Source organism: Notolepis coatsorum, assembly GCF_963971535.1.
Source record: "Notolepis coatsorum genome assembly, chromosome: 5".
Taxonomy (NCBI): Eukaryota; Metazoa; Chordata; class Actinopteri; order Aulopiformes; family Paralepididae; genus Notolepis; species Notolepis coatsorum.
Genome location: NC_140169.1, coordinates 140,860,851 through 140,873,633, shown reverse-complemented (window position 1 = coordinate 140,873,633; position 12,783 = coordinate 140,860,851). Strand labels below are relative to the sequence as shown.

Here is a 12,783-nt window from a genome sequence, read left to right as displayed (position 1 = left end):
CCGCTATCTTTTAATGCTCTGTGATTAAAGTTTAAAGAAACAAAAGTTGAGACACTAATTGATTCTTAAGTAAGTAGAGTGTGGGATGTCTCTTAAATGGAGTGGCTTCTGTTGACATTTTGTTGATTTATTTTATTGATCTGCCATTTGTGTGAAGGTTTTCTCAGTCCGTGTTGGTTAACTCCCTGTGTAATACCTCGTCTTCCTTCTCCTCCAGTTCTCTCTCTCTCTCTCACACCCCTTTCTCTCTCATATCTCTCCACCTCTAGTAGTAATGATTTATTTATTTTACACGACGATAAGGAACAGTAATGTACACGTTGCAGGCCACTACGCTGAATTGTTATCAGTAAAATGTAATAAGAATAAAATAATCTCAGTTGTATCTTTCTCTTCTTGCTCTCTATCTCTCTCTTTCTCTCTCTTCCCTCATCTCTCTATTGTATCTTGCTCCCTCTCATCCCTCATCTCTCTCTCTTCCCTCATCTGTCTCTATCGTATCTTGCTCTCTCTCTCCTCCCTCATCTCTCTCCTTCATCTCTATATCGTATCTTGCTCTCTCATCCCTCATCTCTCTCTCTTCCCTCATCTCTCTATCGTATCTTGCTCTCTCTCTCCTCCCTCATCTCTCTCTCTCTTCCTTCATCTCTATATCGTATCTTGCTCTCTCTCTCCTCCCTCATCTCTCTCTCCTTCATCTCTATATCGTATCTTGCTCTCTCATCCCTCATCTCTCTCTCTTCCCTCATCTCTCTCTATCGTATCTTGCTCTCTCTCTCCTCCCTCATCTCTCTCTCTTCCTTCATCTCTATATCGTATCTTGCTCTCTCATCCCTCATCTCTCTCTCTTCCCTCATCTCTCTATCGTATCTTGCTCTCTCTCTCCTCCCTCATCTCTCTCTCTCTTCCTTCATCTCTATATCGTATCTTGCTCTCTCTCTCCTCCCTCATCTCTCTCTCCTTCATCTCTATATCGTATCTTGCTCTCTCATCCCTCATCTCTCTCTCTTCCCTCATCTCTCTCTATCGTATCTTGCTCTCTCTCTCCTCCCTCATCTCTCTCTCTTCCTGCATCTCTATATCGTATCTTGCTCTCTCTTCCCTCATCTCTCTCACTCTCGCCTATCGATCTATCCCTCTACCCTCATCTCTCTCGTATCTCTCACTCTCTCGTATCTCTCTCAGTGGGATGTGAGGACGGGGGAGGTGGTTCAGGAGTACGACCGTCACCTCGGTGCCGTCAACACCATCACGTTCGTGGACGAGAACCGCCGCTTCGTCAGTACATCGGACGACAAGTCTCTCCGAGTGTGGGAGTGGTGAGTGTGAAACCGCCTTGACCTCGTGACCTTGTGGGGTCCGTTTTTTAGAGGACAGAGGATTCAACTAGAGCTGCTACTAACCATTATTTAAGTGATTGATTCATCCAACCATAATTTTATCAATTTAATCTGTGCACCTAAGTTAATTACTTTCATTGAAGAAAGAAGATTTAAACATTTTTGTTTTTATTTTTCCAATAAATGCACACTGTAAGCGTGCTGAAGCAGCACTTTAACACAGTATTTTTAGAGCATTTGTGAACAATCCTAGTGCTTCTGAATGAAATTATTATCGTTCTTCTGTCGTATTTCCGCCAGACGAGATGCTTTGGGACATTTAACTTAGTTCACAATTCAATATTCTGCAAAAAAACGAAATATGGGATCCCAGACATTCAGAAAATATATACGGAAGGAAAATATCTTAAAAAGCCTTTATTGTGTCGGATGAAGACCAGCTTGGTCAAAACACGTTGGCGTTTTTTTAACGACGTAGCCGCGACACAATAAAGGCTTTTTAAGATATTGCCTGAGATCTCGTCACCCAAAGACCAAAGAAGAATCGAATATAATAGAATAGACTATATTGTCAGTATACAACGAGATTAGGGACTCAAACGTGCTGGTAATAGAAAATAAGCATAAAATCACAAGTAATAAAAAATAAACATACTATCACAATACTATACAATATGATACTATACACACAAATAATAAAAAAGAAACATTATCACAATACTATGCAATATACAGATGGATCATAGATGGATAATTGCAATTGTGAATATTGCACTTGAAGGGTAGAATATTGCAAGATTCTTTGTACTTCTTTGACTGTTGAACTGTGTTTTATTCAACATGACTACTTTGCAATGAACTTAAGAGGAGCCTTGGCTTCATATACTTCCAGAGAGTAATTTGGGGACCCATTTGAACCTTCCCAGGACCCACTCTTTAGGGAAACGCCGGCCTCTGCCACATAACAACCTCAAACCTTTCCAGCTTTTATACTCAGCCGAACGACCGAACAAACCCCAGAGTGATCTTCGTTTTCTTTTAATAAAGAACGCTCTCTCCGCCCACGCCGCTGCTCCTCTCTGCCGGCGTCGCTAATGAGCAGGACGGACGCAGCGTTGTGAACGGGACCCCCAGCCGCCCCGCTGAAGGACGAGCGTCGCCCCGCGGTGCCGTTAATCAGCGGTGACTCGGCCTCCCCGCGCGCCGCGCCTGATTTACAGACTCGTACAGTGGCTCGCCTTGACGGCGTTCCAGAAGCTACTCTGTGAAACCCGACCCCCTACCCCCTTTGTTTGCCAAGAAATGTTTGAATAAGCGATAAGGATTCTGCACGGTTCCACAAATTAGATTATGGGGGGGGGGGGGGGGGCTGTGCCTTGGCTGACACACTGGGCTCGGATAGGCAGGTCAGATGAAGTTTAAAACCAATACTTTTCATTAAAGAGAGACACTTCCTCCTTCCTCCTCTCGTAAAGTCGTCTTGGAGACACGGCGCCGAACGGCTTTCTTTTTATCTCCCGTTCATTCTGCCCCGAGTCGACTTATTTTTTGGGGATTTTCGATTGAAAGAGGAAAGGGAAATAAACATACGAAAGACATAATTACGCTCCGCCGCTGCCGTCTACGACGTCTGCACTTAGCCGCCAATCACCGGCGCACAGAGGACGACTCGAGAATTAGCCGGGGTTCCCGCGGCAATAAACACACTGTTTTTGCTGCTCAAAGACGATAAATATTTAAAGGGACCCGCAGATAAAGGAGGCTTCCCGGGGATTCTGGAATACTTTCCAGCCGAGGAGGGCCGTCATTTAAATAAAATATCCCCCTTTTATTGTTGTCAGCAGTGCTCGGATTAAAAAGAAACGTTTTTTTGGTAAATGCGATAATCCTGTTTGTCTGCACTTATATCGAAGCAATCCCTCCCGGGTTATGAACCAGAGAGCTGAATAGAAGGAGGAAGACGTTATTCATGGTCTATAAGGAGCAATGAAAAGGACTGTATTTAGTCTACTGTCTACTACAGTCCAAACACTTGATACTCTCATGAGCTCTGTGTGGTTTACCGTGAGGGGTGGTTAGTTAGGGCAGGGGGGTGAGGAGGGTGGTTAGTTAGGGTAGGGGGTGAGGAGGTGGTTAGTTAGGTAGGGGGCGAGGAGGGGAGGATATTGAGCCAAATGAGGCCGCCTGGCTCTGGGCTCTGACCCCCCACCACCACCACCCGCTCCCTCTGCTCACCCCCCCCCCCCCCCCCCCCCCCACCCTGTGAGAACTCTGAGGGGGGGGGGGGTGTGAGGGGATTACGCACAGCTCGGGTGTCCAGCACAGCAGAAATTGTAGTGAATTACCACAACGGAGTCGCATATCACAAATCCAATGGTGGTGGAGCAAGAGGTGTGTAGAGAGAGAGAGAGGAGAGAGGAGAGAGAGAGAGAGAGGGAGAGAGAGGGATAGAGAGAGGGAGGGAGAGAGAGAAAGAAAGAGAGACGGGTTGGTGGGAAATGTACAGAAGATTGAGAGGCAGCAATCCAGAGTCAGTCCAATCATTGTGCAAACGCCTACGCATAATTGAAATTCTATCCCCCTTTCCAAATGCACACACAGGCATGCACACACACACACTCGCACTCACACACGAGACACATGCACACCACACACACACACACACACACTCACACTCACACTCACACACGAGACACATGCACACCACACACACACACACACCACCACACACACACATACACATACACACGTGTACAAACCACCACACACACAAATGCACGAACACAGCACCACACACACACACACAGATTTCCTCCAGAGGATGGAGCGCTGTGGTGTCGTGGCAGAGGTTTATCGTCTAGGCTACTGGGAGTCGAGGAGGAGGAGGAGGAGGAGAATCAATACCAAGTGTGCCAGCCAGGGGGAATTAGCTCTTCATTATAAAGACATAGTTAAAGCGGTGAAGTAGGGGATGGGGCGGAGGAGGGAGTACTTGGGCCGGTGATGGATGGAGTGAGACGTAGGAGAGAGGGAGAGAGAGGGGGACCGAGAGAGAGAGACAGAGAGAGGGGGTCAGAGAGAGAGAGACAGAGGGGGACAGAGAGAGAGAGACACACAGAGAGAGAGACGGAGACAGAGAGAGAGAGGGGGACAGAGAGAGACAGACGCACAGAGAGAGACAGAGACAGACAGAGAGAGAGGGGGGTCAGAGAGAGAGACAGACAGACAGACAGACGGAGACAGACAGAGAGAGACAGATGGAGGGAGAGACAGAGAGAGAGAGGGGCAGTTACAAACCACCGTCCCGGGGAGGAAATCGAACCACGTTCCAATCGAAGCTTCTTCTTTTTTCTTTTTTCGCTTGTTTATTCCCATAATCAATTCTTCTTCCTGCTTTTCTCTTACGTTGACTCTCATCCGCCCCTCCCGTGTCCTTCATCTCCTGAAGTCGGGGGGGGGGGGGGGGGTCGTTCCTGTGCAGCTCAGCAGGTAGAGCGCTCTTGACACCACACAGGGGTTGAAGGTTCAATTCCCACTGAGATTACCGCGTACTGAAGGTTGCATGCGGTCATTCCATCGTAAAAAGGCGCCTAGAAAAGAAGATGTTCATTATTTATTGTTTACCGTCCATCCGCGCTGTCGTATTCTGGTCAGATTTCTCACTAAATGAGTTCTGCGACGAGAGGGAGAGGACGGCCCGAGGCGTTTGCGTGGATTCACTTTTTAACCCTTTCACTACCACACTACAGAAGGTTAACCCTTTCACTACCACACTACAGACGGTTAACTGGCAGTGAAAGGGTTAAACAGCCTTCATGTCACTGAGACATTGGAGTGGCTGGTGACCTACGTGTGGCGGCTGCTGAAGCTAGGGTTACAGGGTGTCTGGAATATTTGAGAATGTTAACGCATTCAGAGCCACGCCCTTATGACCATATTAGGGCTAGCGTGCCAGCACTGAAGTCAATGGGAGGACGGGGAAATGTGCGAACACTTAAACTATATCTTAAATTGTGGCTATGGGTCTAATACACCCGTCGCTTATCAATGACTTGCTTGCAGTCAACATGTACGAAACGGATTGTTTTTTCATTGGTACATTTCCGTTTTATACCGTTTTGAATAAGAGTATAGTTTTGGAGATGTCTAGTAATTCCAGAGAAATTCCGCGATAATAACTCTTTAGTGGAATACACAAAACACGTTGTCATTTTTCGGCTGATTTATGAATAGTTTTCAAATAAATGCTAGGTTATCTATAGTATTTGTGTACTTATGCACGCTAGAGAAGCGGGCTGAAAAATCGGTTATCCATGCCGTGGTCAGCACTAACATTACGCACACACACACACGCTGCGATGGCGGAGAAAAAAACATCTGATTAACCCAATACTGGTAAAATAGAGTCGTTACCTCACATCAGATGTTCTGCAAAAAGATTAATCCAATTCCTGATCGCCATTCCAAATATTGATCGCGTTTATTGATCCAACGTTATAGTTCAAAACACATAATCGACGCTGCTCCCAGCCTCCCCAGTGAATGTGGTAACAGCTACTGCTTGCCCGAGAAGGGAAACCCCGGGGCCGGATTTTTTTTCTGATGCACAGTCCCATCCAATCCAATCCAATGATGTGCAATACCATCCGGGAGACGATAGGCGGCGGTATTTGCCCTTTTTGAGCTCAGACCCATTCCCAATGATAACGTCAGGCTGGATGGATGAAAAGTGAATGGATATTGCTAATAAAAGAAATAACGATTAAAGAAACCCGGGTTTTCTTGGGTCTTGGCACTCAACGCATGGCGAGTTAACCCGACTAATCTCGTGGTTGGCACTGAATGGGTTAAAGGCGCATTTCACACGATTTTAATAAAAAAAATTACCTGAATCCTATCGTTCTGTTGTGAGGAGGACATGTGATAAGTGGACAGAAAACATACCAGACACGTGTTCTGTGTCTTGAGGGCTAGTACTGGTATCCCCCCCCCCCCCTCTCTCTCAGGTCAAGTTATTTCCGTGTGTTTTATGTGTGGAACGTGAGCGTGCGTTTCATGTTTCATTTACTCTGATGTCTTCAAAGAAATGTTTTGGCTTGGTTTCATTCATCCGGGTGCAAGGGAGATGTTTGTGTGATCGCTTAGCTCCATCTGTGAGAGACACAGAGCCAGAGAGAGAGAGAGAGAGAGGCCTGGATGTAAGGAGAGGAGGTGTGGCCTCAGTCCAGGCAGATGGCGTGTTGCAGTTATGAAGCATAGCGATGAAAAGGACCAGATCAATCCTTCTCTCACTTGGGCATTTAACACACACACACACACACACACACGCACACACACACACACACACACACACACGCACACACACCACAATCAGTCACACTCGTACACATGATCTGCAGCCCATCCCCACGGGGCCAATGCCTGTGGTCTCACACACGCGTGTAGAGCAACAGTTGTGATTGGAGGACCAAGAAAAAAGAGGGCTGAGTTTTTTAGATGGGAGTCAGTTGGCATGCCCTCCTCCCATCCTGCTCATGCATAATTATGTAAACTATATACACACAGCACAGGCTAATCTGTAGCATCATGTATTACAGTCCACCGAAGCTCAAGCTAAACTCCATGTCCTTTGCAGAGAGAAGGAGGGAGAGAGAGGGAGAGGAGAGAGAGAGAGAGAGAGCGATTGCATAATTCTAATGTTAACATTGTCTGGGCTTCCCTCTATAAATATTAGGCTATAGAAGTGAGACGGCATAAACTGTGATGGCACGCAAACATGGCTTCATTGACCCTATTCACACACGGTGGCCATTTTGCCCCCATGTGCTGCCGCGGCCCCTGGTGTCTTCAACAGTAATGGCCCGATCACACTGTGCTTTGGTCTGAGCTTCAAAACACCACAATGTTGAGGCCAACTCTCTCATCCATCCTGCTTGTGTCTTCCAGGGACATTCCTGTGGACTTCAAGTACATCGCCGAGCCCAGTATGCACTCCATGCCCGCTGTGACGCTCTCCCCTAATGGTGAGTGGTCCATTATCCACAACACACACACACACACACACAGAGGTCTCTGTCGAGCATGAACCTAGTATAAACGATGACATTACTCATCATCAAAAGAGGATAAGGAGCAGAACTTGTGAAAAGACAAAAGCACTTTTCCTCATCAGTATGGGTTAATGATATATTGTTAGAAGGTATATACTGTTTTAAATGACTAAAGGGTTAATTATGTATTGTTAGAAGGTATATTATGTTTTTAATAACTAAAGGATTAATGATATATTGTTATTACATTACTAGATGATTCCCAGCCTCTCTCTCTCCTCTCTCACCCACTGCTCCCCTAAATGACCTCTCTCTCTCTCTCTCTCTCTATCACTCTCTCTCTCTCTCTCTCCCTCTCTCTCTCCCCCCTCTCTCTCTCTCTCTCTCTCTCTCCTCTCTCTCTCTCTCTCTCTCTCTCTCTCTCTCTCTCTCTCTCTCTCTCTCTCTCTCTCTCTCTCTCTCTCTCTCTCTCTTTTTTCTCTCTTCTTCTCACCCACTGCTCCCCTAAATGACCCCCCCTATCTCTGTCTCTCGCTCTGTATTTATTGCTCTCTCTCCATCTGTCTGTCTCCCTTCCTCTTCCTCTCCTCTTCCCATCTTAATAGCCTGGCTGGTGTGAACTGTTCAAGTTGTTTTCATTCCCCTTCACCTACTGGGCATCAGGAATAGTGTCTCTCAATTGGTAGAGAGCGTGTAGGGAGTAGATGCACACACAGACACACACACAGGATATCTAACATGAACGTGCGCACACGCCGTGCACTTCCTCCGTGTTTCTTTTCACGGCGGGCGGTGAGTCGTGAAATGCGGTGCCGTCTCCCGTCAGCGCGTCCGTGGAGACGCGTTGTTGTTGTCAGCTGCCGAAACACTCTGGAGTTTCTTTCATTTACTCCCAAAGCACCGTTGTCTCTCCGCGTCTCATTGGAGGCTATGAAGTATGAATTGGGACCAGAGGAGATGAAGGCCAGCATTAGAGCTGCCGCGGTATCGGTATTACCGCGGTATCGCTGTTACATCATGGCCACCGCAGCGTTGGGCTGAATACCGGCATCACCGCTGTTTTTTATTATATTATTATTATTATTACGCTCTCATTGGGCTTGCGGCTCTGCAGATATACCCTACTTCTCTGTTGAGATTCCAAGCGACCCTATTGGGTACCAGAAAAGTCACATGAAACACTGCAGACCACTGATTGGTCAGAAGAGATACGCGTCACATGCTTGGAGCATCTTGCAGTGCTTTTATTTCCTGAATCTCAGCCATCACAACACGGCTAATAGTACGTTAGCTCCTACCGGAGACCCGAGTGGATTACCGACGCCGTCGCTCCTCAGGGAACGAGGCATAATGATTTTACTGCAACGAAATGTTATAATAAAAGCCCTTCGTTCTATACACTTGTCTGATTGAAAACTTTATTAACAGACCGCAGAATGGGTACAACTCGGCACGCTCTGAGCAAAGAAAGGAACTTAGATATTAATTGAGTAACGCTTGCCTTGATATGGTCCGGTAAATACGAACGTGTAACTATACTAACGTTAATGCCACAAATCGAATGCCTTTGTAATCATAAGTAGTAACGTTATAATAATAAGAAGAAGAAAGGGTCGGGGGGGTACCGACACAAAGTGAACGGCGCACGACCAGAGGGGAGATTTCGAATCCGTGTTTCACTTTTAATAACGAATGCGTGCTTGCCGAATCCCAAACAATATTCATGCTGCAAAGTCATCCTCTAAAGATAGACATTTAGACTAGAGGCAGGCTATAATACTATATAAAGAGTAGACTACAAAAAAAATGCATTCAAACTTTTTTTTTTGTGTGTGCGGTAATACCGCGGCGGTAGGAAATATATTGCAAATGTGTGCGGTAAGGAAAACATCAATACCGCGGCAGCTCTAGCCAGCATGTCTCATCATCACAATGTGTTTCTTGGTTCTGGCCTTTTTTATAATGGGATATTTTTTTCTATCCTCTTTTTCTCCGCCTGATTTTCTATATTTTTTTCCTATCCCAATTTAGTCGTTATGACAATTCCCCCCCTCCCCTACCTGGTTGTTGTGCGCATGTTCCTCCTACTGGTCGGTACAAGGGAACCCTGAAGTCCACCACATGCTTCCTCCGACACATGTGGAGACAGCCCAGTGGCTCTTTTTTCACCTGGCAGCGAGGACTCTCATTGGTGAAGCGTAATGCGTGGGAGGTCACGCTGCCTTCACCATTTCCTGCCTTTCGCTGAGCAGGCGCCCAGACCTGACCTGTAGGCGTCGCTGTCCACAACGCCAGATTACCACCCACGACGTCCCTCCCCCTAACTCAGCCAAACGAGTTAGTATGACGACCGACCCAAGCCGCAGGGCAATGCTGACTCCGGGAGTCGAGACCGCAGCCTCTTGCATTGGTGACGAGCACAATCTCCGCTACGCCACCCGACCGCCCTTTTATAATGGGATTTGACAGGATTTAGTTTTCTTGTGATTATAAATTAAACCCTTCAGACGAGGAACAACTGGGAGTGTAAATTAATATGAACTATGAATGTACACAACACTCTCGGTTAACCTTCTTTAGTTGATTAGGTTTGAAGACATCCTTCTTGTCTGAAGGATTACAATGGCCCTATCTCAAGCCCCGCCCTCTTTTCTTGCTCCTCCAATCACAACGGTTGCTTCCCGTTCAGCCTAGGGAGGCAACAGTTGTGATTGGAGGATCAAGAAATTGACATATAAAATAAAGAAATGTGTGGGGTCCATGGCAGTATACCTTAAAATACATTATACATCATCTGAGCCCTAGTTCAAATGAGCAAAACTTTTATTTCTTAAACTTGCTTACTTGCCATTGTTCAGCTGTATCCAATCTAGGATGAAATCACCATGAAATCAAAATAAAGAACCTTCTCTCCTGTGTCTCCCCTACTCTGTCTCTGACTGCCTACTGTCCAAAAGACAAACATTATGGATGTTCTATCTACCGGTAGGTGGTCCCCATCACACTCCTAAATGCTGCCTGTGTCTGTCCTCCTCCCCTAGGTAAGTGGTTAGCCTGCCAGTCCATGGACAACCAGATCCTGATCTTCGGAGCCCAGAACCGCTTCAGGCTCAACAAGAAGAAGATCCTGAAGGGCCACATGGTGGCTGGATACGCCTGCCAGGTGGACTTCTCCCCCGACATGAGGTAGGGGCTCCTCACCCGTCCTGTCGCCCTCCTTTACACACATACACAGAGAAAGAATCAGTGTCGTCTTCAATTCAGAGACGTATGTCCCCAGTCTTCTGTTTTCTGCCTCACATCTGCTCCTGGTCCGAGCTGTTCTCAGGCTCTCAGCCCCTTTTATGCCCCGATGGCACAGCTGTGGTATAGTATTCACTTTAGTAGCACAGGATTAAAGGTCCTGTAAGTCTCGCCAGCAGAGCAAACTAGGACAAGACCCGGCATCCTAAATTTAGCAGACACTCCAATTAAGACCACCTCACCCGGGTGGTGCAACACCCCCATACCCCCCCCCCCATGTTCCATCACTCAACCTCTTGTCAGTTGGAAGGGCCGGGCCTCAAATTCCTTTCTGTAACCATGGTAACGCTGTAACCGCCTGCTACGAACACGGATTCAGATTCACACGACGCCCACAGGTGTTTGACAGGTGGAGTGGAATACAGTGGGCAATTTCTTTGTAATATCTGGGGGATTGTGTCCATTTAGCAGGTTTTCTTTCCTCGTCTTTTTTTCAGAACACTGCTTTTTTGTGTGTGTGCTGCTGCTGCTCTGAGCGTTTCTAGTTGAAAACCTCTTCCCCGAAAGGCGCTGGCGTCGTCCACCGTCGCTCCTTTTCAGACGACCGATCGTATCCGACGAGTCGTGTCACACAACAAAAACGCAAAGGCGCAAATCGCGGTTCTAGACGGTAAAATAATAATAAGTAGATGACGTTAATCAAAAGCAACAGCGCTAGTCTGTCGTACAACGGTGGTCAGCTGGTTGGTGATGATGATACACCGTTGCCATAGATACAAAACCCATGCGCAGCATTTTCTTTCTCTCACCGCAAGCGCCCTCATCCCACCGCTTTTCTGCCAGTAAAAAAAACCTCTATATGGACACGAGCCCTGACCTCTCTCACCCCCCTCTCCCCCCCTTCCAGCTACGTGGTGTCTGGAGATGCTGACGGGAAGCTGAACATCTGGGACTGGAAGACCACCAAGCTGTACCACCGGATCAAGGCCCACGACAAGGTCTGCATCAGCGCCCTGTGGCACCCGCACGAGACCTCCAAGGTCATCACCTGCGGCTGGGACGCACAGATCAAACTCTGGGACTAGAGGCCGGACGGGTTGTGGCTGGTCGTCGACCCAGAATTTGTAAAGATAGAAGGGGAGGGGGTCATGTTTCATTGATTTTCAGGCGCTGGGGTGAAATAAGCCATAGGGCTGGTATCCAGTCTTATTGAAGCAGAGTATTTTTCTACGCTTCTGTATGTATTGATGTGTACCGTGTGTTTAGACCTGTACAAACAATTAACAAGCATACACTTTTGAAATTTACTTTTCCCACTAAACGTGTGTTAAAAGGATAAAGTCAACCATCTTGGGTAGGTTTTATCCGTTTTATTTTTGTTTTCTTTTAACGTAACGTCAGTCCTGTGTATTATACATCTTTTAAAATCCTTTGGAGACAAAATGATAAATAATGTGTTTTTTCATTTGACACCTTTTTATGAATACAGTGTGTTGGCAGTTTGTGGAAATAAACATTTTGTACATTTCTCCTGTCGAGACGACCATTGTTTTAATTCCTTCCAAAGCTCCAGCTTTTTTTCACTTTCATTGTTTGTTATAAAAGGTTCAAGTTCAAGTTTCTTTAATAGTTGTCATACAGAAGTACAGAATACTTTTATACAAAAGTACTAAAGAGTCAAAGTAAAAACCTTTTTTTCTGACCGTCTATTCTTCTGATAGCAGGTGTTTAATCAAAGATCCTCTCTTTCTAGTCTTGCATAAGTTCAAGTTCTTTAATAGTTGTCATACAGAAGTACAGAATACTTTCATACAAGATGCTTCTTACTGTTACGCTCCAGAGACTGTGCTAGACAAGATAGTATCAAATAACATAATATAGCATGTAATTTAGAAGAAGAAAAATGAGGTCACAGTGTTCGGTATAGACATATGTACAATGTTCTGAGTTACCATATAATATACAATACTATGCAGTGTACTAATGTACAGTACTATCTAGTGCAAAGCAGAAATGGGATGAGGTACAATTTTAGGTACAATTTGCAGTAAGGTGTACGAGTTGTAGTGCAATCCTTCATCAATAAATATAAAGTGTGGGGAGTAGGTGCTACAGTGTGTTTGTTTAAAGTGGGTGTGTGCTATAAAGTG

The 12,783-nt window shown here is 46.1% G+C and overlaps 1 protein-coding gene across 1 annotated transcript in view; it reads left to right on the top strand.

Annotated features, from left to right (window-relative positions):
- Positions 1–12,155, top strand: part of cdc40 (cell division cycle 40 homolog) — a 44,824-nt gene extending 32,669 nt beyond the window's left edge. Inside the window, exons 12-15 of the mRNA XM_084314297.1 lie at positions 1,186–1,319; positions 7,287–7,363; positions 10,432–10,576; positions 11,541–12,155. Coding sequence (XP_084170423.1) covers positions 1,186–1,319; positions 7,287–7,363; positions 10,432–10,576; positions 11,541–11,718 — 534 coding nt within the window. The 3' untranslated portion in view covers positions 11,719–12,155. The remainder of the gene's footprint in view (positions 1–1,185; positions 1,320–7,286; positions 7,364–10,431; positions 10,577–11,540) is intronic.
- Positions 12,156–12,783: the final 628 nt, after the last annotated feature.